Source organism: Plecotus auritus (genome assembly GCF_963455305.1).
Source record: "Plecotus auritus genome assembly, chromosome: 8".
Lineage (NCBI taxonomy): Eukaryota > Metazoa > Chordata > Mammalia > Chiroptera > Vespertilionidae > Plecotus > Plecotus auritus.
Genome location: NC_137782.1, coordinates 54,921,825 through 54,949,206, shown reverse-complemented (window position 1 = coordinate 54,949,206; position 27,382 = coordinate 54,921,825). Strand labels below are relative to the sequence as shown.

General features: G+C 41.6%; 1 protein-coding gene across 6 annotated transcripts in view; it reads left to right on the top strand.

The window, feature by feature from the left end:
• ZNF532 (zinc finger protein 532) overlaps window positions 1–27,382 on the top strand; it is a 99,103-nt gene that overhangs the window by 50,189 nt on the left and 21,532 nt on the right. For 4 of the 6 annotated variants that reach the window (XM_080682962.1, XM_080682961.1, XM_080682959.1 and 1 more), the window contains 4 exons: window positions 9,032–9,213; window positions 13,680–13,856; window positions 19,049–19,211; window positions 22,670–22,951. The exons of 1 other annotated variant lie outside the window; for it this stretch is intronic. In XM_080682962.1, the coding sequence (XP_080539088.1) occupies window positions 9,032–9,213; window positions 13,680–13,856; window positions 19,049–19,211; window positions 22,670–22,951 (804 nt within the window). The remainder of the gene's footprint in view (window positions 1–9,031; window positions 9,214–13,679; window positions 13,857–19,048; window positions 19,212–22,669; window positions 22,952–27,382) is intronic. One more of the 6 variants, XM_080682963.1, reaches the window with a different exon arrangement.

The window sequence follows — 27,382 nt, the reverse complement described above, 5'->3', positions numbered from 1 at the left end:
AGGTTGAACTAATGACATTTCAGGTACCAGTCTTCCTGAGCGCCTTCTTTCTTCTGTTGTCCCTAACATTCGTGGATTTAAACTTACATCCGTTTCTCCTTTGACCTTCACCTTTTCAGTAGCTCACAGGTGAACTGAAAAAGAGTAAGAGTACCTCACATTTGTAACAGCTCTCCATGGCTCACACCCCTGCCGTCCTTTCTTGAACGGGACCTCAGGGCAGTTTAGATACTGTGTCTGCAGTTGCCCAAGGTTTCTCTCGGGCAGGGTTCCTTAGGTGTTTGCACAGGGGATTTGGTTTGAGAATCATCCACACGGATTCCTGAACCAGCCCTGCTGCCTCTGTTGATTCTGAAGGTTCAAGTGTGTGACCTCGGGGCCTCAGCGAGACCAACAGGTCCACCAGCCCTCGCTCGTTGCCTTTTGACTTAACTGGGTCTAGAGAAAGGTGTGTTACTTGACTGGCAGCGGGGATATTCCCTTCTCCCTCCCTCCTGCCCAACATCTACTTAGAATTACCCTGATGATTTCAAAATCTTACCTGATAATGCTGAAGTGTTCTGTGCTTATGTCCCAGGTCTTCTCAAATCATTCCATTTTTAAAATGAAACCTTTTATTTTGAATATTTTAGAATCATGTAAGAAATAATACAAAGAGATCCTGTATACTTTTTTAATCCACTTTCCCCCAGTGGTAACAAAATACAGAATCTATATAATAAAAGCCTGAGCGACCATTACCACGGAACAACTAGAACGACTGGTCGCTATGATGCACACTGACCACCAGGGGGCAGACGCTCAACGCAGGAGCTGCCCCCTGGTGGTCAGTGCGCTCCCATAGGGGGAGCGCTGCTCAGCCAGAAGCTGGACTCATGGGCTGGCGAGCACAGTGGTGTTGGTGGGAGCCTCTCAGTGCAAAGTGAGCTGAGTGGTAAGAAACAGTGAACAGGTGGCTGGTAAGGAGTGAGGGGTCCTGGACTGCGAGAGGGCGCAGGCCAGGCTGAGGGGAACCCCTCCATCTCCAGTGCACGAATTTCGTGCACCAGGCCTCTAGTAATATCATAACCAGGATGTTGACATTGATGCAGTCAATATAGAGTATTTCCATAACCACAAGGATCTTTCATCTTTTTAGAGCCACCCCACCCCTTTTTAAGCCATAGCAACCACTAATCTATTCTCCGTTTCTAATTTTTTCACTTCAGGAATGCTGTATAAATGAAGCCAGGCCATTTATAACCTTTTGAAATTGACTTCACTCGGCATCATTCCCTGGAGATTCATCCAGTTGTTGCATGTATCAATGGTTCATTCCTTGTTATTGCTGAGTAGCATTCCATCATGTGGTTGTACCACAGGGTGTTGAACCATTCAGTTATTGAAGGATGGATGACGGCTGCATTTTTTCCAGTTTGGGGCTAATATGAATAGAGCTTTTGTGTGGACATAGGTTTTCATTTCGCTTTGATAATTGCCCAGGTGTGCAATGGTTGGGTCATATGTTAATTGCATATTTATATTTAAAAAAACCACAACTCTTTTCCAGAGTGGCTGCACCATTTTATATTCCACGAGCAGTGTCTGAGTGGTCTGGTTTCTCTGCATCTTTGTCAGCATTTGGTGGTGTTTTTCTATTTTCTCCATCTGATAGGTGTGCAGTAATAGCTCATTGTGGTCTTAGTGTGCAGTTCCCCAATAGCTGGTACTTTTGAACATCTTTTCATACGTTTATTTGCCATCTGCATATTCTTTTGGTGACATGTCTTTTCATGTCTTTTGCCCTTTTCTGATTAGATATTTCCCCCCACTGTTGAGTTTTAAGAATTTTTGATATATTCTAGATACTAGTCTTTTTTGTTGGATATGTGGCTGCAAGTCTTTTCTCCCAGTCTGTGGCTTGCTTTAAAAAAAAAAAAAATCTTTTACAAAGTCTTTGGTAGAGCAAAAGTTTTTCATTTTGTTGAAGTCCAATTTATCAATTTTTTCTTTCATAGCATGTGCTTTTGTTCAACGATAAGAGCTCTTTGTTCTAGATCCTGAAGTTTTTCTCCCATGTTTTTTTCTAAAGTTTTAGGCTTTACATTTAAGCCTGTGATCCATTTGGGGTTAATTTTTATATAAGGTAGAAGACTTGGGTTGAGGCTTGTTTATTTATTTATTTTTGCCTATGCATGTCCTCTTCCTCCAATACCATTTGTCCAGAAGGCTGTCTGTCCTCCATGGAATTCTTTTGCACCTTTGTCAGATTTCAGTTGGACATATTAGTGTAGGTATTTCTGGGTTATCTGTTCTGTACCATTGATTTATGTGTCCATCTCTTCACCAATATCACCATATAAATTATAACTGTAAAATGTCTTGAAATACAATAGACTGATTCTTCTAGCTTTATTCTTTTTTCTCAGAAATTTTAACTATTCCAGTTTATTTGCCTTTCTATATAAATAAAGTTTAGAATAGTCTTGTCAATATATATAAAAAATCTAGTTGGGATTTTGATAGGAATTAAATCTATATATCAGTTTTGGGGAGAATTGATATCTTTACTTACGTTGAGTCTTTCAGTTCATGAACATAGAATATTTCTTTATTTACTTAGATATTTTTTTGTTTCTTTTATTATTTTGTAATTATAAGTCTTCTACACTGTGTCATTCCTTGGTTCCCTGGCCAGCTTGCCCATCTCCCAGCCTTTCAGAAGCTTATATTTGCTTTTTACACAATGCCCGGGAGTTTTAGTTGTGGTTAGTGGAAGGAATAAAGAAAGGGACTTCCCATCTCTTTTCCAGGAAGTGAAAGTTCCACTCTGTTTAAATGTCTGAAAGTAGCTGCTGTTTTCAAGGGGAGATTCGGAATTACATCATTGGACTCTGCCCGAGGCTTTAGCCAGTGATGCTCAGTTGTTTTGGGAACTAAACAATGGAGGACAGCATTCCCTCTGACTCCCTGAGTCTCTCTCTGACTCTCAGACATTCCCTCTGCTCAGTGCACATCCCCTTTTTCTTAGCCCCATCTGTAAAAGGATTGAGGTCAAGCTCTTTTCCCCCTGTTGACATCTGTGGGGTTCTACCTCGGAGACCTCAACCTTCCTCTAGAGAACAACCTTTTCTTGGTTTAGTGCAGTCACCATCTTCCTTCACTTTGTATCTTTCATTTTCTACTCAAATATATTTGGACTCCTGTTTATGGTTTGATCAGATCCTTTTCGGGGTTTTCTAAGGGTACGTGTTTGAACCTAGCAAAGGATCTCTCTGGTTGCCCGGGCTGTGACTGTACATGCCAGATCTCCTTCACCATCTTTCGTACCTGTGTGGTTAGCCTTGTGGGACTTTGCCAGTATGTAATGGGATAGAGTAAGGCTTTGATGGCACTTGCTGAATTCTGACTTGCCAGCAGCTGCTCCTCCCCTTACAGATGTTCTGTGAAAGCAATGATTGCCTTAGCAGTGGTTCTCAACCTTTCTAATGCCGCGACCCTTTAATACAGTTTCTCATGCTGTGGTGACCCCCAACCATAAAATTATTTTCGTTGGTACTTCGTGACTGTAATTTTGCTACTGTTAATGAATCGTAATGTAAATATCTGTGTTTCCCGATGGTCTTAGGCAACCCTGCTAGCGGTTCTTGTTGAGTAATATTGCACTTGTTGAGAACCGCTAGCAGGGTTGCCTAAGACCATCGGAAAACACAGATATTTACATTTCAATTCATAACAGTAGCAAAATTACAGTCACGAAGTAGCAACAAAAATAATTTTATGGTTGGGGGTCACCACAGCATGAGGAACTGTATTAAAGGGTCGCAGCATTAGAAAGGTTGAGAACCACTGCCTTAGAGGGTCATTGCCACTCTGTTACTACCTGGCCCTGTGCTCAGAAGCTGTCAGGGGCAGGTCTATGCTAAGAGTAGGATTGGAATATATGGTTTAGCTGGAGTTCGCCTGCAAGTCATAGAATTCTGGCACACTCTGGTACATGACATGGGGCAATGCTTCGTGCATGCTTACGCCGGGTTAGTTGTCCTGCCTGCATCTGTTTCTCTCTCACGGGAGCAGGCAGCTGAAGGAGAGGATGAGGTGGCAGGACATCGTGGGGGGATCACTTCCCTTCCCAGCCGCACCAGACCAAGCAGTGCAAAGAAACGGAGCACACGGGCACCGACTGGACTTTGAACATCAGTTGATCTGCCCTGGTTGGGGCTTGTATGCCGATGTATATGATTAATGACCCCTGCTTTGGGACACATTGAATAGAGGAGTGGGTGAAGGGGCAAGAGAAGCTTTCCTCCTCTCCATGAAGTATTTAAGAGCTGACAACTTTAGTTTTAATAATTAATATTCAGATGTATTAGAATGTCATCACTTTTCTCTGTGAAACCAGGGCTAAATTTAGCCAAGTTCCGACTGGCAGCGCACTCAGTGACCTCTAAAAAATTGGCAAAATCAGTTTTCTTGTAGAGTCTGCATTAGCCATAGAATTTTATGTTACAGGTCAGCCCTTGTGTTCTACAGTTGAAGACACAAATGCCCAATGCGTGGCATAGTTGGGACTCAAGGCAAGAATTCTGTATTGCTGGTTCATTGTTCCTTCCCTGGGTCATACTGATAACCTGTGATATAGACACAGCATTTTACAGTGTGGGCCCATCGGAATCGTTTGAGAATTTACTCGTGGGTTACATCCAGACCAGCTGCAAGAGTGCCGGTGAAGGTGGCTTACCTGTCCTGGTCCTCCCTCTCAGGGATTCAGTTTAGTTCAGGAACTTTCTGGGCATCATTAATACAATATACCAAGTACATTAAGTTATCTTGAGCAGCCCAGCCAGTTCTCGTTTCTGGAAGTACTCTGCTTAGGCAGCTTCTGGAAACTGGTGCCTGCCTCGGTTTCCTCGCCCACCCCAAATACCATTATTAGCTGAAGGCTCAGGACTTTGAGATTTTGGCCCTGCTCTGAAATGCTTCATTTTAATTTTAGTTAGGCGAGGCCTGTCTCAGTTTATATTTCAGTGTTATCAACCATTCACTTAACTCTGTTCTCCACTGATTATTATCTGAATGGATTCTGTGTGTTAACCATACTGTTTGCTGAAAATCTGCGCATTTTACTGTCAGCTCTTGCTAGGGCTTTTTACTGGAGCAGGATAATTTGAGGGAAAAACATCACAACCAAACTAGCTCTGGGAACAAAGGCATATGTAATTTCCATTGAAGTGAGATTGGGGATGAAATGCTCTCTCTGCGTTCTCATTGTGAAGATGGGTGAATGTGGAAACCAGAAATCAAACAAGTGTGCGTCATTATTATTATTTTTTGGTAATTATGCTGTAGACAGAAGATTATAGAGCTGCTGTTAAAGAGGCAGAAACAGCTTACTTCACATCTGGGCTGGCTGTGAAGTTGGCTGTTTTGACCCTTTAGATGCAATGTCTCCGGCTGTCCCACGCCTTTGGTCTCTGGAATTTACGCATAAATATATGCTGTACTAACTCATGTATCTCCAAGCCTTTATCACCTTTCTCCTTGTACCTATTTTTCTCCACAAAATATGAATGGAAACACATAGAATTGTTTCCTTGTTACTTGGACATCCCTGAACCTTAATAGGGCCGTAGGGTGCCCTTCCCGACAGTCCCCACGAGAGAGGCAGCCATTGATTTTGGTGCCAGGGTGGGCAGAGAAGGCGCAATGTGAGTAGTTGTCAAGTGTAGATCGTGATTACTTTTCAGCTTTGTTTTCCTGTAGCTTCTCGTGTTTCCTCACTTGAAAACTACTATCTTTCCTGAAAAAAGTAGCAGTTTTCTGAGCAAATGAGTCTGCCCCAGAATAGAAATTAGCTTAAATTCTGAAAACATTCATCCATTTTTAGATGCTGTAAATAAAATGTCAGAAGACACTTGAAACCTTTTAAGTACTTTTACTCTTTTCTATTCAGTAGGCAGGTATTGTCACATTAAATTGCTTTGTCCTCTTGTAGGGAGTTAGAGTTTTAAGATATATTGTAGTTTCCTTGTTTAAATTAAAAACGGAAAGAAAGTCATAGTCTTTTAGACCACAGAAATCCTGGCCTGCTCCTCTGCCCTAATACGTCCCCCAAATCCAGAGAAGGGGGTCAAGGCCATGAATGCAAAGGATCCCAGAGAAGCTAATGGGACACATGCCTTTGCATCACTACTCTCTCAGGAGCAGGGATAACAATACTATCTAAACAGGCACGGTGACTAAAATCCAAGGACGTACAGTTAGGTGAACTGTACTTAGTGACTTTAAAGCTATGGATATCACACCAAGCATCTAAAAGAAATGTCTACAATGCAAACAGTATGCTTTTTCTCAGAGCGGAATGGAGGTGAGGAGTGGCAGCAGGGTTGTGGGTGGAAATACAGTGTGTGTGCACGGATGTGTGTGTGCACTGAACCTGAGGTCCTCATTCAGCGCAATTCCCAGTGGCCAGTGCTCCCTTTTCAGTCATGGCAGAATATGAAAGCATCTTGGTTTGAGGCTATAGTCCACACTGCTCCCACTTTCTCCTGGTACTTCTGCATCTAAAGAGGGTGGGGAGCCTCGCCCGGTGGATGTGGATCATGCACATTCCTGTGGCTGCGGTGGTGCTGGGGGTACTCAAGAGCCCCAAGGCGGCAGGGGACCACCCTGCCCACAGTCTGACAGGAAGAACTGGTGTGAGAGAAGGTGGGGTTGATATGGGTGACCCCGAAACTCTAAACATTTTTCAGTGTTTGTAGTCACAGGTTTCTGTTGTAAAGAGCACTTAATAACTTACAAAACCTATTTTGAATTGGATAATTTTGATATTTTATTGTTAATTTGCTAGAAACAAAGCTTTTTCACCACCAACACATTCATAACTTTTTATATAGTTATATATGTTTTATAAACATATAAATGTCCAATAGGGAAGAGCATTTAAACAATTCATTGTGAATTTTATGTGTATTGTGAAGGATATACATATCTTGATGAGAGATAATATGAAAGATTTTTCAGTTTTTACGGAACACATACTTTGTCTCCTTTGTAGATTTTTCTTTTTATTGCTGTTTTCCCCTATTATAAAAATAGTTTAACCACAATGCATTTGATAAAAGAGAAGCTGTGGAGGGAGGGGAAGCATCTATAATGCTTAACATAATGGTCACCGTTGGTATTCAGGGGTATTTGCTAATAGTGTTTCTCCTGTGTATTTGTGTTTGTTCATTCCTTGTAAACCCCCATGACACCCCCTCACGAGCACTCCGTCACAGGCCTTGGAAATAGTCAGCGTCCAGTTCACATCCTGGTTCTTACTAACTGTGGGGCCGTGGCAGTTTCTTAACGTCTCCAAACCCCATTTCCTCATCTGTAAAATGACATAATAATGTCTACTTCATAGATTATTATGATACCTAAATGAGATGTTGTATTTAAATGTATTTATTTAAAGTGTGTAGTTATTTGACTTACGGTAGAATGGAGTTAGTATCTATCTATATAAATGAAATATGATTTGACTTTAGTATAGAATATGTCGATTTTATTCCTAAGTAAGTGCAAGACATTCTAAGATGCTGTGGAAATTCAGACATTATAATTCACTGCCTGAAATTAATGATTGTGGTGAAAGTAGAAAATTTTAGTTCAGAGAAACAAATGAGTACCTGTGATAAGGTAGATGTCAACAGGATCTAATAATTAACAAATCTGTTGATTGGTTTTCTTTGGCGTAGCTTGTTTTAACCTTTGGTATATTGTTATTAGAAAAGGAATGGTATTTTTTAATGATGCTAACCTCGTCAAAGCTGCCTGTAATGTTCTTACTCTGTGATTATAATAAACATTTTGTGGGATAAAATTTGTATTTTAGTTCTTTCAGGAGAAAAACAAAGAATTTTCAAGAGAGTTTCTGATTTTTTTCTTAGTCTGAGTTTCTCAGAAGTTTAAACATTAATTTTTGGGCTTGATTCAAAAGCTGAAAGAATAAAAATTCTTTAAAAAATGTTGTAATTCTTTTGTCAGTTAAAAGATCATTTTAAATCTTAGCTAGAGTCTATATTTTGAGGCTTTTAAGAAAACAGACTTTAATGCAAATTGCACATTTTAGAAGATAGCAGACACTCGTTGCATGAAGAACCAAATAGTATTCAAACACATTTTATCTTGTTCTATGTTAGGTTTATTTTTGGAATGGAAGTAGTAAGCCCTCAGTTTATATTTACTTTAAGTTTTAAAAATATGCCATGTTTAGTGCTTACCTCTAAGGGATGAAAAATCGTGTTTCAGTTTTCCCTGGCTACTTAATGATGCAGAGCCTTTCCAAAGAGGACTTCAGTCTCAGTTTCATTTTACATGTGATTAGATTTTAAGCTCTATCTAAAGTTTCAGTTTAATAACTAAATTTATGTTTCTGAACTTGACTTCACTGGTTTTACTTATAAGTCATATAATGTCCAGTTCATCCATTTAAAGATCAATGTGCAAAAAACCCCCAAAAAACAAAAACACAACTAATTGCTGTGGCCATTCTTTTGCATCCCTGTCTTACAGATTGCAAACAACTGAGGTGACTTAAAATGTACATATCTAATCTGGATTAGACTCTAATTCACTTTTATTATTTTAAAGAACGTTTTTTGAGTTGTGAGAACTGTGACTATTGTCAAGATAGATGCCCATGAACTTGTATTTACAGTCATGTTGATTTGCTTACATAATTTGCAGGAACACCTCTCTGCTACCTCTTCTTTACACTTAACAAAATGCAAAGGTAACAAAATTGGAACTCTACCTAAAGCTGACATTCTCTTCAGACTTTGGGATGAGCCTGACTACTTAGTAAATGTTATTTTTGCTTTACAGGGTAAGGAATTTTTCATTGAACATGTGACTTTCTGTTTTTGCTTTTTCCTTGGGCTTAGAATCAGTTATCGTCGTATTTGAAATGACCGCTGTGTAGAGATTTTGAGGTCTAACCAAGCTTCTTTGCGTGCTAGAAAGTACTTCGTAGGACCAACCCTGTCTCCCCCTTTGGTTTATTTAGAAGACTTGCACTATCTGCCAGATGCTGCTTCCCAACCAGTGCAGCTATGCATCCCACCAGAGAATCCATCAGCACAAATCTCCCTACACCTGCCCCGAGTGCGGGGCCATCTGCAGGTCGGTGCACTTCCAGACCCACGTCACCAAGAACTGTCTGCACTACACGCGGAGAGTTGGTTTTCGGTCAGTATTTTGTCGACTTAACGCGCAAGTAAAGCTTGTTCACTTACTAACTGCACAGCATTTGGAGTGGTCTGTGCATATTGTGTTCAGGGTCATGCAGTGATACCTCGATTAACAGATCCTCCGGGAACCGAGCTCCTCGTTTGTGGTAGAATTGATCTGTTTGAATCCTTGAATGTGGGCTTGGCCCTTTGGCCCACACACACCTGAGGGTGAATGGAGCCTTCTGGGCAGAAGTGTGCATGTAGCAGGGTTTGCCTTTGATCGACTGTTCGAGCCTTTTCTTTCTGTGCCCTTTCCAGCATACTTTTGTTGTCTTCCTTTGCATTTTAACTCCTATAACAATACCATGCATGTCTGTACCTCTTAATCTTTCCTCTCTCAATCAGAAAGGGTGTGATGGTTCCTTACTTGTATTTTGTCATGAAAATGGATTGGGTGTATGTTCTCTCCTAACGTGGCTCTTTGTGGAAGCGCCTTCCACCCCAGGTAACCTTCTTGAGTCCTTCTTCTCCATCACCTCTGCCCAGGCTTCTTCCTCTCTTCACACGTCTTGACTAGAACCCCTTTCACTGCCCCCTAAGATGCTCAGATGTGTCTTTTGCAACATATGACAAATCTAATGTTAGTTTAGTTAATATCGATTGATGAGGTACTTGAACTTCGTTCTCCACTTTGTGACCTTCTGAAATGCATTCCTGTGCCTTTTATATTTTGACCCAATGAAGGCCCACCAAGAAAACCAGTTGTTGATACACAGTGTCTTTGTTAATAGAGGTATTACTGTACTGTGTGTTTGTCTCAAACTTAACTGTTTGGTTGCCTAGTGTCTTTAAAGTTAAACTGTTAATATACAGCGACTTTTTTTTTTAGTTGTAATACAGTTATGATCTATAAAAATGAAGTCCAGTGGTATATTTGATAGTTTTATTTCAGTTAAATTTTGGTTATGGCATCATTATTTCATATTTTAATCTTCTGCCTCCAGACCTGTGATGCATAATGTTTAATGAGTTGGGGTTTACCCTAGTAGAAAACCCTGGGTTTGGAAGTTAAGAAACCAGAGTTTGTGGGTATCAGTTCTGCTAATCATGTGTTAATTCGTGTGTTATCTCTGTTCTTTGGTGCCCTGTCTATAAAATTGGTGTGATGCTTCCTCCATCTCCACTGGGATGTTACAGAGTAAAACAGGAAGATCAAGCTGCATGCTAAGTGCTTAGGGAGAAAGTTACACATGGAAGGTGCCCTTGCTTCCCCAGAATCTGTACACAATGATACCGTGGTTCTTTCCCCACGTTTAGAAGGTCCCTGTGCTGGATTCTTTGTGTAATAGTGATGGACAACATGTTCTAGTGCTCTTCTTTTAACAGATGCCAAACTTTCTTCAGATGCTTTATTTTTCTAATATAATGAAAGTAAACTTGGTTTGGAACGAATAAAGAAAGTGAGACATCTATAACTTTAATTACTCCTGGTACGTTTCCTAATTAAAACAGAGACTCTGAAGCTCCCTTGCTTTTCTTTTTCCCCCTCTTTTGCCATATTCACAGAGTTGCTTCTATTTGGGGTCTTGAATTTTACCTAAAATTTTTTGTGTTTAGTATAGACTTTTTTTCCTGGACATGAGGCTTATAGTAGCTGTAAAAATACTATGTATTTGTGTATTCTGAAGTTTAGTTCATGTTTGCCTCTTTAGATGATAGAAAATAATTTGATCTCACTGTGTTTTTTTTTAAATATATTTTATTGATATTTCACAGAGAGGAAGGGAGAGGGATAGAGAGCTAGAAACATCGATGAGAGAGAAACATCGATCAGCCGCCTCCTGCACACCCCCCACTGAGGATGTGCCCGCAACCAAGGCACATGCCCTTGACCGGAATCGAACCCGGGACCCTCCAGTCCGCAGGCCGACGCTCTATCCACTGAGCCAAACCGGTTTCGGCTGATCTCACTGTTTTTTAATTAAAAAATGTTTTTATTGATTTCAGAGAGAGGAAGGGAGAAGGAGAGAGGGATCATTGATGAGAGAGAATCATTGATTGGCTGCCTCCTACACACCCTTTACTGGGGATTGAGCCTGCAACCCTGGGCATATGCCCTGACTGGAATCTAACAGTGACCTCCTGGTCCATGGGTCGATGCTCAACTACTAAGCCACACAGGTTGGGCTTGATCTTAGTTTTTTTTTCTTGCTGTTTTAAATAAGGGTCCAGTCTAATATTGAACTGGGACGCAGCAGCCCCTTGGCCTTGTATGTTTTCTTCTTTTTGGCTTTCTAGGTTTTTTTGTTTGTTTTGTTTTCTTCTGGCAGAGGAATCTCTAACACGGCTCCAGATCTTCTTTTGTCTTTCAGATTCAGTATGCCTCATTTTCTTTCTTCTTGATCATATTGCATCTCCTACATAATGAGGGGGGTCGCTTCTAGCTTATGGTTGATTTGGTAAAAGTCAAGTATTTCTCTGAACTTTCTTGCTTCTTTATCCATTGGATCTGAATCTAGAAAGGGGAATTTTATTGGATTCTATACTGTAAACATTTTTAAAATAAAAACATTAAGAGAACCTTGATTGATACCCAGAACACAAAGGATTTAAATATCAACAGTCTGATTTTTAATAGCATTAGTATACTGTGTGGCCCCTTCAGATTCTGACTTCTGTTTGTCTTACTTACATTCCTCTTGCTACCCTGAACCTTTCTCCCACTCTAGGCAGATATTTTGCAACTCTCTCTCTTCTTTCTTTCCTTCCATTGAAGAGGGTTTTCCTTTGGCCTCCATGATGCTGTTTGGACCAAGCCTTAGCCACCTCCTTTATCAGCTGTAGATTCTTTAATATCCTGCTTATTTTCTTGAGGACTTATTCTTTCACTCCAGACAACTTCAGAGAATGAGCTCTTTGTTCCTTTAGGCCCTTCCTTATTTTTTTGCCCTTTGAATACCACCCTTCTACCCTTATGGGAAAAACCTTTTGTGTATGACCCATGGTGTAGAGGATGCTTCTGTTTCATTGGAAACCCATCTGGTTTTGTTTTGTGTCACTTTTCTCTTTCATGGGGTTCACAGGCTTCTGGGGTTGGGAAGGACTGAAAAAAAAAAAAAAAAAACTCATTTTATAAATGAGAAACCAGCCCAGAGAGCATCAATAATAACCTGTTCAAGACAACACAAGTTCAGGTTAACCCAGAATAATTTCAGTATGCTTGGCTTGGGTGGCTTTATTGCCTAAACTAAAAGTAGACAAGATGGGGGAGCTTTCCTTCATTATTCTCCTGTTGTTATTTAGTGTTGTTACTGAACAATATGCTTTAAGCCATTTAAAATGCTAATGCATTAATAATGGTTTTTATAAAATGCTTGCAAAGCTTAACATGGCATGCTTTAAAGAACACTAGTCATTCAGAGCATGCCATTCCCCTGATGCTTTGGGAGTATCTCCAGGAATTCAAAAGGGGGATGTAAGAATAGAAGTAACTTAGATTAATAGAGCCGTCACTAAGCTCTGTCTCCTAGAAGGGCAGGCCCTGTCTGCAGTCTTCATTCCTCAGGTCGGCTTTCCCATTCACATAGTTGATGTCAACAGAGAAGGACAACCAGGTCATCAAATGGTCACACACACTCAGTGTTGCTGGGAGTCCTTGAGTCTTAAAGATGAGGCTGGGGAGGAATGTATCTCTACATTTTACAGTGTGTTTCTGTAGGAGTAGATCCAAATGAAGAACAAGCTAATTGAATTACTAGAAATTCAAGAAGTAAAGAGGTTAGCTAGAGAGACAATTTATTTAGAGATGTTGGTTTTTTGGAATTTTATCGTTCATGTCTTTTCTTAAATTGGAGTGGACTTAAATTTATTTTTTAGGAGACAAACTAGGTGGTTGACCTTCGCTACCTAATGGGCCCCCTAACCTCCGGAAACATTAACCACAGCAGTGTGGACCAGGAACAGTGGCCTTGGCCTTGGACCCAGCGCTCACGTGTTCCTCTGTGCCCCTCCACGATGACACATAGGATTAGATAGGGAAGATTTCTTCCACTGGATATGCCATTGGGTAAAGGGGGTGGGGAGGAACCTCAGGGCCCTCGTGTCATAATCCAGCATGTAGGAGCCTCCTCCAAAGCCAGGAGTCAAGACAGGCTTGCTGTGTTCCTGACCTTGATCATGGCCCCCATGATCCATTGGTCTCACCACAGTCTGGAGTCTGGACATCCAGTTCTAGAAACTTTAAAGATGTTAAAAAAAAAATAGACCTTTTGAGTTATACTTTTCTTCTTCATGATCTTCCTTCTTCCTTACATAAAAATAATTTGATGTTCTATCATTAGAAAAAACAAAGCCTACTTCCAGAAAGCTATTAGGAACTTAAAGGGGTGTTAAAATGTGTTCATTTTACTCAGTTTTTACCCAGTTAAGTTACACCCATGTAATGGTCTCGTGCTAATGACTCTGTGTTTATTTTTCTAACAGATGTGTACATTGCAATGTTGTGTACTCTGATGTGGCCGCACTGAAGTCTCACATCCAAGGTTCTCACTGTGAAGTCTTCTACAAGTGTTCTATTTGTCCAATGGCGTTTAAGTCTGCCCCCAGCACACATTCCCATGCCTACACACAACATCCTGGCATCAAGATAGGAGAGCCAAAGTAAGTCACACTGCCTTTTGACTTGTACTCCACTACTTTATTAGTGCTTTAGAGGAGGTAGGCGTTCCATGGAATACAACTTAAGATAAGGAAAGCGATGCCACCAGGCAGATTCTGATGCTCATAGCTCCCTAAATCTTTTAGTTCTTTCCAGGTGACATCTTTGTCCAAAATGTCCCTTATTATATTTATGCTCTTGTCATCAGTTTTTAGCTAAATAAGTGAATATCAATTCTGTCTTTTTTCTTAGATGATTTTGACACGTTCTAGGAAAACTATGAAAAACTGTCATCCTTCGATGTTTTCATAGTTTCTTTCTTACAGTGTACACTTTTCATAGGAACATTAATAAGACGAAGTCAACTGAAGACAGTGGTTATGGAATTTAACTTCATCGCCAGTGTATGTCCTTGATTAGTAAATTTCATTTTTGCCTTAATCTCGCTTTTGGTGTTATCAATTTTTGCTTTTTGTGTGTCTTTCGTAATGAAGTGGTGCTTCAGCAGACAATTGTGGGCTGCCTGCCCGCAATAGAGGTGGCTTCGGAAAGAAGAGGGAGTGTGGGCACCAGAGTCAGAATCCCACTCCCACCCACCGGCTGTGTGAACTTGGACCATCACTTACCCTCTTCTCAAACTCCATTTTTTTCCCTGTTAAGCGAGGGGAATGCTTATGTCCCAGCATTTGAGGGAGGATAAAATGAGGTTAGGTTCAAAATGCCTACCTAGCACATGGCCCCCATGTCTGGAGGGGGCGGGGAGCTCTGTAGCATTAGTTCCTTCCCACGGTTCCCTGCCCCCTGTATTATTAAGGCAGTGTGGAATTTGATGATTATGTGAGGCTAGATTGGCAGCCTCACATCTGTTGTTATGTATTTGCCCATAACTCCATAATCAAGGAAGATTTAGGGAGAAAGTATGTTGACATGCCATATTATATATATTTGGCTTTTATTGTAATTTTAGTTTTGGGGAAATGTTACTGACTAAAACTACAGAAGTGACTATGTTTATTAAAAACTATGATAATAAGGAATTTTATTCTGATAAGACCTTCACTGTAATCGTTTTAGATTCTCAAAATGAGACAGATTATAAGTCAGGGGATCCATATACAACTTGGTGTGTCGATTCTGAAGACAGACATTAGTGAATTTTAGTTAGTTTTCAGTGTTCATGGTAGCAAGATTTCTGGATAGTAATGTAGTCATTCCCTCCAGTGAATAAAGTTTTAGATTTGGTTTTTTATTCAAATAAAACCAATTCATTGCTGAAATGTATATGAAATCTACATAGCTGTAGATTTCACTTGAGGGTGGAGGTGGGGGGAAGAGATGTGAGAGAAACATCGATCAGCTGAGCCCTAATTGGGATCGATCCCACAACCTAGGCATGTGCCCTGACTGGGAATTGAATCCGAAACCTTCTGGTGCATAGGACGATGCTCACCCAACCAAGCCACCTGGACAGGCACATCACCAGATTTATAATAAGCGTTTATGTGGTGTTACTATGTGCCAGGTGCCGTCCAGTGCTCTGTTCCTTGCTTCTCAGTGTAAGGTCAGGCATGCTTCCTTGCCATATACAAGAAAACTTGGAACACTGTTTCGTCTTCTCTGGGTAATTTGAGATCGTTTTCAGTGTCCATTACTGGATTTTATGGTGATCCAGTTGGTGTCTGTTTGCTTTTGTGTTTTCCTTGACATCTTAAAGACAGCAGTTTCTTGTGCTGCTTTGGGCCGTCCTTTTATTTGCCGGCGCCAAATGTATGTAAGTGGGTAAACGAGAACTCCAGAGTTTAGAATTGTATAAGAATAGAGAGTTTTTGAACAAGTTCCTAATGAAGAAAACACGTGCAGAACCACAGTCGTGGCAGGGCAGAGGACTTTGGAGTCGGCCAAAGAGGCGTTTGAACAATGGCCCTGGGATTCACGGGGCATCGAGCCGAGCCTCAGTGTCCTGTGACGCGGCTGCAGTGTGAATTCCCAGGGCAGCGTGTGGTGCTCAGGGCAGTGCAGTGCACCCAGTTGAGTTCAGTCTGTGATGGAGGAGGCTTGTGGCAGGGATTTCAGAGCTTAGAACCTGTATTCATTTGTTCTCACACCCATTTCAAGGCCAGCACTCTTTTCTGGAGAGTTTTGGTTGCTACCAGTGGACGTGGGTGTGGGCATTTGGTTTTAATTTCCTATTTCTCCTTTCCTTCCTCCCGCCCCACCCCCTCCAGTTTCTCCCCTCCTTGGTTATAGTCTAGTTCCTCTGCCATTCTCTGAGCCTTATGATGTCCAGGACTAAGCACACTTTCAGGTTTGCCATTCCCACATCCCTGAGAACCCACACCCTGCATTCCTCACTATCTCCTCACCGTACTGCACCCGTTTAGATGGTCTGAGCACAGGTCCCCCATTGTGATTGCCTTCCCTCCACTGCTGGGCAGACTCCTGTGGTTGTTCCATTGTGTTTGCTCCATCTTCATATTCTGTCCCTGTGTGTCTGAGGTTCCCGTGAGGTTCATTAGCATCAATTTTTCATTGTGTAATAGTTTCTGTCCTATAGGGAAAAGCTGGAAGAACACTCTGGAGAACCCCTGCACCTCCTTCCCCCAGATTCCCCAATGTCAGCATCTCCATTTCATTCATTTCGCTCTCCTTCTCTGTGTCTGTCTTTCTCCTGTGTAGGAATCTTGGGCATCATGACACAAAGATGGGAGTGTTTCCTGCCTCTGCCTCCCAGTCAGGAGTCAGTGTCGATTACGTTCCCAACCAATTCACAGAGCCCATGAAAATGTCTCCACTGGTTGAGACAGTGTCTTTTATCCAGGACCCCATGTTGCATTTATTCGTCCTGTCTCATCAGCGTTCTTCCATCTGGAACAGCTGCTCATGCACTCGGGAAGTGCACCCTGGGCTGGAATCTTCTTTGTGTCACACTGGGGACCCGCAGTGCCTGCCTGTCCTTGTCATGCTGATGTCATAACCGCATCATCTAGTGCAGTTGGTGTCACATTTCCCCTTTATGTTTAGAGCAGTTTGTGGGGCAGAATTCTGATAATACGTTAACAACCTGTTCCCCTGAAAAAAGCCCAGGTAAATGATTCTCTGCTGTTTTTACTTTATTTGCTATTGAGTAAAAGGCAACAAATGAAGCCAAACAAACCCCTACTCCAAAGGAATGGAGCATGTATAAAATGAGCTATGCCAGTGGTCGGCAAACTGCGGCTCGCAAGCCATATGCGGCTCTTTGGCCCCTTGAGTGTGGCTCTTCCACAAAATACCACGGCCTGGGCGAGTCTATTTTGAAGAAGTGGCATTAGAAGAAGTTTAAGTTTAAAATATTTGGCTCTCAAATTTCAATCATTGTACTGTTGATATTTGGCTCTGTTGACTAATGAGTTTGCCAACCACTGAGCTATGCCATTTGTCATGAAGTAGTTATTTCTAAAAGTAAGAATAGAATCCTGAGAAAATTCTTAGCCTACCTAGTAATCTTACTTCTTTTCTTCAGGCTATTTTTCCCCTTATTGCTGTATGCTAATTACAGAAACACCAGGAAATACAGATAAGCAGAACAATGAAAGGAATACGTGTATTGCCATCCAGCAGAGATGATGGTAGATATATGCCTTCTGTTCTTTTTCTACATCTCCTTAAAAAGTGTAACCACATCATACATACTTACTGTCTTGTTACCTGTTATTTTAATTTTCATGAAAATCTTTCCATGTCATTGGTATATGTCTGCAACATAATTTGAACATTTTTACACAGTTGCTCTTATTTACTGGACTGTTTAAAAATCCAAGCTATTCAGACAGTGAGGAAATAATCATTTTTATCATGTCTGATGAAGTTAATAATGACACATTAGTGTACCACCTTGGAGCAGTCTGGTGAAGTTGTGTCTGACCTTAAAAACTGCCCCCGTCCCAATCAAGGGTTCTTGTGCTCTGTGCCAAACTAACATGTCAAGACCTTGTAAAAACATGTCACTTGTTCCAATTAAATTTATAAATTTAATGGGGGGAAGAAAAAAGTTGAACCTGTAATTTTTGGACAAAGACATGCAGAGTGAGGGTGGAGGGTACATGAGAAGTGCTGTGTTGAAAAGGCCCTGAGAGGGAAAGACAAGTGGGTACAAGAGGCATTCCTTTCTTTAGCTTTCCTGCTGAAATACCTGGTGAAACCTCAGCATTCCCTTTTCATCTTTTTCATCTTCAGTCACTGTTTCTCTGCCATTTTCCCAAGCTGCTCCCTAGGATTTTGCGCCTATTTCTCATCATTCTTCAAAGGAGACAGAGGTCTTCCAGGGCCTCCCCTAAGGACCAGGGTGACGTGGAACAGTGGGCGACCTACTGTGGGCAGGGGTGTTCACAAGGGACCCGTCAAATTCGCTGGAGGTGTCAAATTCACTGGAAGCGAAGGTTGTGGCCGGGAGTCTAGGAACATTCACTGCTCTGGACAGCTCTTGCCTGAGCCTCTGTGGGAGGTGTCATTGGATAGAATGTATTATGTCCTGAAGGTTAAAGGTGCATAACTAACTTAAGGAGGCTGCTTGGTAGTAACATGAGGTACGGAAATCGTTTGCAGTGGACAGTGAGTATTTTAAGCCAGTTAAAGCCCAGTACACACTCAGGTGTTGCAGTGTGGATTTTCTTTTCTGTGGGGCTTTCTTTGTTAAGAACAGAATGTTGACATTCAGGTGTAAAATTGCTACTAAGTCCAAGTGAAAACTTGGCACAAGTGACAGCTGGAGCTGTTATGGGGCTGTTATGGGAGTGGGCCCACTTACTGCATTCCTCAAAATCCTTTTCAGGTTAGGGCACCACCATTGAGCCGCATGCCTTGTCTGATCTTAAAAAAAAAAAAAAGCATCAATGGTGATTTTGCTCAGTGTTAACTAACTGCCAAGTGGAGACCTTATGAGAACCTGTCCATTGTAGATCTGTAAGTCGTAAATGGTCATTCATTTATACTTCTAAGCAAATGTGCCTAAGTCCTTGCCCAGAATACTAAGATTGATCTGCACTTGAGTGATGTCAGTTGCCTTCAAAAGTTTATTTCAACGCTAAACTGTTTTGTTCTTACCGTGTTTGTGTTCTCATTGCTGCTGCCTCCGGAAGTCTTGAGATGAGATGAAAGTTCCTTTGGTTTGAGCGGTGGGGGCTGACTGACGTGTCCATGCACTTCTCTGTTTTAGAATAATATATAAGTGTTCCATGTGCGACACCGTATTTACCCTGCAAACCCTGTTGTATCGCCACTTTGACCAACACATCGAAAACCAGAAGGTGTCTGTTTTCAAGTGTCCAGACTGTTCTCTTTTATATGCACAGAAGCAACTCATGATGGACCATATCAAGGTGTGTGCGTCTCTCTCGTGTCTTTTAAATGAATCCCAGATCCATCCATTGCTCATAAATCAAGGGTGAGCAGCAGATTACGATAAGGCATGTGGGCTGTCAAGGGAAGGGATGTATGCTGGTCGATGGTAATGAGCAATGTACATGTTCACTCCACTGAAGGGTGCTTTTATTCCCAAGTCCTGATCTGCAGACCATGAAAGATCAACACAAAGTAACAAATGCATGCACTGATTTTAAAATCATAATAAAGTGATAGGGTTCTCTTTTTCTACAGGTGAAAATGATGACTGTGAAGTTCACTTTAGGAAACTTGGTGTTGTAGAGGATTTAGAAATAGAAAGGGACTCTGACAAATTGTCTGATATGTATAAATATTGGTGTATGTGGAAAAATGAAGGTTTTCCCTTGAAATTAAGCGACTAAATTTGCATTATAATTGATGCTCCTGCATCTTTAGTCTTTTTTCCCCTTCTATCAAGGTTGCATGTAAATCGACTATGAAATGTCCAGGATACAGCACAGTGCCTAGCACCTGGTGGTGTTCAGTTAATGAAATGAATAAATGTCCAACTTGGACGACTAACTCTAACCCCCAAAGGGGACACTTAAATCTCTTTACAGCCTTTTAAGCTCACGAAGGCCTGAGCTTAGTCCTAGCCTCTTAACTGTCCACTGGTAGGTAAAATAAGTTTATTCCTATGTGATTGGGAGAGAATATCCATTAGCTCTCAGAGATTAAACTGATTTTTAACTTTTTTAAAAATAAAGAGAAACAACAGATTGAATATTACGATTCAATCTCTTTCTCCTTAGTTTTTCTCTGTTTTAATACATTACACAAAAAGGTCCATTTATTGAAAGAACAAATCAAGTCTGAATTAGTTTAGTCTCACCTTAGTTAAATGAATGGACAATTAAGCCTTGAAATTTCCCGTGTTGCGTGTATGTGAGCTCATGAGCATAGTGCCTATTGCACAGGACTTCATGTCTTCATGAGTCTGCGCACTAGAGACCAGGCGAAGGTAGTGGTGGTGTGACATTCTTAGGGCCAATAAAGCGCATGGGCTGGGTGGTGTGTTTCATCATTCTCACTTGAAGTACAGTGCACTCCTCTTAAGATATTTAAAAGTTTTTGCTAAAATTATAAAACTGTCTTGACAGTGCATAATGAATGATCAGGAAAAACTAAAGACTGCTAAAAAAAATGTAGGGACATTGGGATTAGACCCAAATATTTTATTATATTATATGGGGGAGGGGACGCAAAGGAAAGTTACTCCTTAAAAGGCTCTTAAGGTATTTGCTTTCTGGAACTCACCTTTACATCTGGAAGTGGGGTCATCGACTTGGTGCCTAGGGTCTCCCCTTGTGTGAATAGTGAACTTGGAGGATTACAAGGTCCCAAGAAATGGAGGCTGAAGAGGAGTGGTAGAATCTTGGCCACAGGAGGAAAGCATTGTTTTTATTCATCCGAACCTTTATAGGACCTGATATGAACATAGTGGGAGTGAACACTCACTTAATGGTCTCATTTCAAGTATGTTCTGTACATTTTAAATACTGCCCCGCCTCAGTGTGTTTGGGATGGGTGAGAATGAAAACCAAGTTTTAGGGGCAGCCTGTTTTTCTTATTTTTAAGATATGTACCTAGCTCTTGTGGATTTATTTTCATTGCCTAATGCCCGTGCTGGTCAGTCCGTCATGAGGAAGAAATTGGGAGGAGTAGCACAGGAACAGAGTTTCCCCACATGCGTTTCAAGGCGGGTCTCTAGCTGCCCAGTCTAACCCAGTTCTTGTCACTTCTTAGTTCCAGTGAAATGCAGATTTATTCCATGTTGGCATTTACATTCAAAGTAAACTTTGACAGTAATTCATGTTATGTATTGTGACTGGAGCTAAGGAAAAATCAACTCTGAAAGAATTAAGTCGTATTTCTGTTATTAAAAATTTTGTTTTAAATAAATAATGTGATTTTCACTTACCATGTGAAAATAGAATGTGTAAGTTAGAAATTCTCTAGCACACATTCCATTGCTCTCTTGTTGTTACAGCAGAAGTTTTTGCTGCTTTTCTGTAATTTCTATAGCACCGTAAGGTTATTTTATGAAGGAATACTTTTAATACTTTCTTCAGCTTCTCAATGAAAATGCATTTGCCTAGAAATGTAGGGAAAGCTTATTAGGTCTTGGATTTAATTTTTGGGGGGTTAAATGGTTAACAGTGTTAAAATAGGGTTTCTGTTTTGTAAAAAGCCGGAAGCCTCTGCCCTGCATGGTGGAAAGGAAGCAAAGCACAGTGTTAGGGAGCCCAGACATCCCGTCTCACCCCAGGTTTCTCTTTGCCAAGGAACGTGGGACATGCAGCTCAGGCCCCTGTGTCAGGGTGGACCTGTAACCTCTGCTCAGGAGAAAGTTATAGAACACCTTTCCCTTCTGGGGTGAGCAGAACTGAGGAAGGCTGGCTACTTCTCGGCTCTGTTTAGGGAAGACCCGGCCTGAGAACATAAGCCGGAGCCCTGCGCCTGGGAGACCTGCCTGCGCTGAGGGGCCTCAGAGGACGGCGCCCCGTCATGTCTTTCTGTAGGCTGAGAACTTGGAGGCTGGCCACAGCCTGGATACTGCTGTAAGGAGAGGCTCGAGGCAAAGAGGAACTACGGGGAGGCATGGGCTGGTGCGCTTCCTTTGTTTGTTTTTACTCCATGCTTCTGGAACACAAACAAAACAAAAAGCAATGTGAGCCAGTCTTCAGAATCAAACACTCTTGTTTTACCCCAGTAGAACTTGAAATCCTGAGCATTTAACTGAAGATAGCTGTTGAGGATAATGAGGATAAATAGCTAAGCAGTTTAAAAAGGCTTTTTTGAGTATCTACTGTGTATAGTTAGTTCACAAGTCTGCTATCAGTAAGAAAGGATGGATTTAGACAGGGTGCACGGAGATTAGAATTACCCCCCAAACTCCAGCAAACCCCTCAACTGTTACAAGTGTTCCAAGAATATGAAAGGGAGGAGAAGGGTTTGCTGTTAGCATAGGGGTCTTAGGTATTTGTTAAAGTTGCTTAACTGAGGGTCTCGAACACCTACCAGTATGTGAAAGTGAAGCATTCTTTCCCAGAGGTGCTCTGTTGTAGGGAAGACCCCCTGTGCTGACTGGGAGTGTCAGGAATAATGGATTCAGTACCGAAGTCCTTCTTTAAAGAGTTTCAGAACGGCATAAGCAAATAACTTTTCAAAAATAGTTTTGAACTAGAAATGCATATTTAGTTGACGTACAAATACTACTTCTTTATCTTTTTAGAGCATATATTCTGCTTCGGTTTTCTTCTTGATATATGAGTATTTATTTCTGAGTGAATGTAAATCACATGTAAACGTCCTATGCATTGAGATAACCCACATGCGCTCTCTTTTAGTGGTGTGATTTGTGATAGATATTTCTTCTCTTTTTGTGACATAGTCTATGCATGGAACGTTGAAAAGTATTGAAGGGCCTCCAAACTTGGGTATAAACTTGCCTTTGAGCATTAAGCCCGCAACTCAAAATTCAGCAAATCAAATCAAGGAGGACGTCAGATCCATGAACGGGAAAGACAAATTGGAAAAGAAATCCCCGTCTCCTGTGAAGAAATCAATGGAACCCAAGAAAGTGGCCAGCCCCGGGTGGACGTGTTGGGAGTGTGACCGCCTATTCACGCAAAGAGATCTTTACATTTCCCACGTGAGGAAGGAGCACGGGAAGGTATGCGTGAAAGCCCCACCCTCACCCCAGTCCCCTTGGTGTAAGGAAGCGCACCCACCCACAGGCCTCCAGGACTTGGGTTCTTGGCTTGCCTCTGTCAGTAAGTAGTAGGGTGACCTCAAAAATCACTCGGTGTCTCTCAGCCTCAGTTTCTTTCTCTATAAAAGGGACATATTCGAGCCCTTCCAATCTTGTTCTGGATTTTGCTAATAATTTCCATTACTTTTACCCGCCAAGGCTGGCAGTGAGCTATCTACCACATTGGTGAGGAAACCGAGAACAAAGGTGAACCAAAGTTAAAAATGTGTGAATTTACCTTTTAGCCCCATGCAAATACGGAAGAAAACAGGAGAGAAGGAAGTGGATGTTTTGAAAACTTCTAGTAGCATTTTATGACTTACGTGATTATTTCCTGAGTTTGGTAGTGCGAAGAGGGATCTCATCCGTAAAGTATCTAGGAGAAGCTCTGGAACACAAAATCACTGATGAATCTGAGTGGCAATATGTATATTGTTTCTCTTTTTAAAATAATAAGTACACATTTCCAACTATTAAAAAATTTTTTTAAATGCTCATTGTTAGACTTGAACTAACAAGATTATTTTTTAATATTATTATGACCTTCTCAAAGTTGGTTTTTCTGGTCAGGATCCAGAGAGAGTCTGCTTTACATTAACTGTTGTAAAATTTAAATGTCTCTTATTCTATAGCAATTTTATTTTATTTTTTAATGTGCTGTTGAGTTGTTAAAAAAATTGCGTATATGTCACCCGAGTTTCTGGATTTGGGTAATGGCTTCCTTTTGATACTGTTTAACTTGTTTCTCTTTATCCCATAGTTTCTAGAAATTTAATTAGATTCAGGTTGAATTTTTAGATAGGAATACATCACAGGTGCTATATTCTTTATGTATTGCACCCAGAGGTACATAGTACCAGCTTGTCCCACTCGTGCGTCTAAGATTGATTAGTGGCTTCAGAGACATTACACTGTAAAGAAAGAAACCATTTTACTACTTTAACTTAAACCAATAAAACCACATAGTTGACCTTGGGGAACCTGTGTAAAGAGTGCCTGGGAATTGGTTTGTAATTAGAATATAAAGATCCCTGTTACTTTAAGCACTTGAAGCATTGCTTTGTAATCTCATTTGTTGAAATCATTTATTAGAACTACTCATGAAGCTACCGTTTTTACTACATCAATCACAGTGATCATAAATAGCATAAAAATGTTTTTATTACATTTGGTCTAACTGTACTTAATTCAGTATCTTTTCATATAAAAACATGTTGCTTATGGAATATATATGGCATTAGTAGCCCATTGTTTATTTCATCATCTCAACTTCAGGCTCTCTAAATAGGCCAGAGCATCTCATAACTTGGGTTGTATTAGGTAGTTTTTTGAGGGTCAATACATGATAAGCCATCTATGTAAATACCAATAGTTATTTTACAGCCGGATGTGTTGATGATTCTAGAAGTCTTTCCTTGGCCCCCAAACCGATTTCACAAATGTTACAACACGAGCAGATCTAATTAGCCAGCAGTCCAGTCCTTGCATCTCTTGTACATTTGAGACTTCTGTAAACGTCTTAGACTTTTCAGAATTCTCTGTTTCTTTATTTTTTCTCCCAAACTGTCTTTATCTTATACATATGACAATTGCTGGATCTAGACTATAAGATGAAATGTAACACTTACTTAAACTCTTTCCTTTGGATGGCAGCATGGCGCCCGCCCTGACCCAGATGTGTGCGCCACATGCTGTGCGGCCATTCATCGCAGAGGAAATGTTTGGCTTAGTAGGATTTTAGGATTAGCTTTGAAGAAGTTGGGACCCTGCCTTTTGGAATAAGGCACATCAGATTAGATTACAGTTTCACATTTGGTTCATATAGCCTCCTGAAAGAACTAAAGGGAGGTGGGGGAGGGAAGGCAGTGTCTTTATAAGCTGGTGAACTGAAAAGAAGGTTGGTTAAACATGAGTTAAAATCTAGCCTGTGAGTTCTCCCACGCTGAGCCAGACTGGAACCTCCACTTCCACACACCTGCCTGCAGACAGAATTGTATCTCTTCTTATTCTTCCTTCTTCCCTCCTATCAGAATGCCTGTGTCACCTCTCCTGCATTTAAACCCCAGACTTCAAATCTTCTGCACTTTGTCTTTCCTCCTCCTCTCCAACAGCCAAGCAAGCACTTCCCCACTCCCACTTCCCCCTGATCGGACCACCTTTGGGTTTCAGCTTCCCCTTTGTCGACAAGCTCACTTCACCTATGACCTCATTGTTGAGTCCAGGGGCCATATTTTGGACTTGACCTCTACTGACTCCACTGCACTATTTCACACAACTGGCAGATCTTCCTAAAAGCATTTTCTACCCTAAGTGTTGAACACTGCACTCTCCTGGGTTTTTCATGGTTTCTGTCCTGGAAACATTTAACTGTCTCTCTGGGGAATTTCAGTTACTCTCATAACTTCACTTCTCATGTAAATGTGCAGATAACTTCCAAGTCTCTGTCTCCAGCTGTGTTTTCTTACCTGCATTCCAGTCTCTGGAATCTGACCGCTTATCAAGTGTTTCGGCTTCTTGGATCATTCACAGAAGCCTGAGGCCTGCCCAGCAAGGAACCTACACCCCCGGCCCCCAAGCTTCTGCAGTCAGAGCTTGGTATCCAACCTGACGTGGTGGTTCCTTCCTTCTCTCCAGCCCTCTCCCCATCCATTCACTTACTCCCCGTTACCTCACTCATTTATCTTTGTTCTTGCCTGGATTATTGTCCTCACTGTATCCAGAAAGAGGTTTGTAAAGTGCAGTTCTGATTGTATAAAATGTTATGTCCCTGTTGCCCGCAGAGTGGTCCAGTGGCTTCCTGGCTGCCTTCTGATCTACTCTTTCTCTAGTCATATCTCTTCACCTCTCAGGAGGCTACCTTATCCTAACCCTTCAGGTCTCAGCCTCGACATCAAGAAAGCCTTTCTTGTTTCCCTCAGACTGAATCAGGCCTCTTCCTGCATTTTCCATGGCAGCGTGTGCTGCCTACCAGTAATATGTGCTTGCAGCTCTATGCAGGGGCCTCACCCATTAGACACTTGAGGCTTTCTTCCTCTCTTCAGTTCTCACCATAAAGTCTCTGGGAGCTTCTCCCTAGCACATAGTAAGCCTATACATATCTCTTGAATTAGTGTGTCAAGCATGGGTGCTGATTTGGAAGACATGCAGCGTAATTTCCCCTTCTTTTTAAAATGGGAGTCATACATGCTTTAGTGAGCGCACAGTGTCCTGTGCTGTAGGTTCGGGATCTAGGGAACTGCCTGTGAGGTGATAAGCAGCTTCCAGCCAGTCCTTCTGGGTTTAAGGTGAGCGAGAAGTATGAAACATGCTACACACAGTAAGGGATTTGAAGTGTATTTGGCTCAGTGCCTCCAGAGAGCCCAGGTGTTTGCTTCACCAGGCTGGAAGTTGTTGGAAAGATCTGGTTTTACTGGCTCACCCAGGGAAATATCACTGTTGTGACAGTACGTGAATGTTCTGAGCCAGTGAACTGGGAAGGTGTGCCGATGGATGGTTTTGGTGCCTTGTGCTAAATCTGAAGGTGATGATGACAGTGATGACGACAGGCTGGCAAACACTGATTGAGGGCTTACCACGTGGCATGCACTGTGTATTATCTGATCTATCCATCACACAGGCTCATGAGGTACATGCTGTGCCTAATCCCATTTTACAGACAAGGAAAGGAAGTTTAGGAAAGGTTCAGTAATTTATTACCCCAGGTTCTGCAGCTTGTAAGCGGCAGACGTGGATTCAATCCAGACTCTTCAAACGCTTTGCTGAATAGTCTGCTCTTTGCAGAGCAGAAAAGCTTGGTATTTCAAAAATTGCTTAATTTTAGTCTCATTGAATCTTTCAGTATGGATTTGGAACAGTTAGCAAATACTAGTATGACTTTCCATCTATCGTCACTTGGATTGATTAAGGTTATGGTCAGTCTTGGTTAAAATTGTTTATGCTGTCATCAAATGAATGAATGTGTGTTTGTAGTTTTGGAAGGATGTTGAGTGTAACAGCCTTATATTCTTCACTTGGGACCTGCCGCCTTACTGGAGAGTTGCAGTTTGTTGCTAATTTACCACGTCTGTCTCCCTGCGCAGTCATGGATCCTTTGGAGAGGCTCAGGCGGCTTAGCTGCTGCCTGGGACGTGTTTGGGGCTGGCTGTCGCTGGAGTGGGCTCCCTGGGACACAGAGGCTCTTCCTGCAGGACTTTCAGAGAAGTCTGGGGAAACACTCGAGAGCGAGGCTCCCGCCTGACTCCAGGTGTTCTCAGTCAGTGCTGTAGAGTGAATTCACCACAGTGCTGGTGAACCAGGCTTTTTCAGATGGACAGTGTGGCCAGTTAGGCTCACCCCTTTTTGTAACCAAAGATC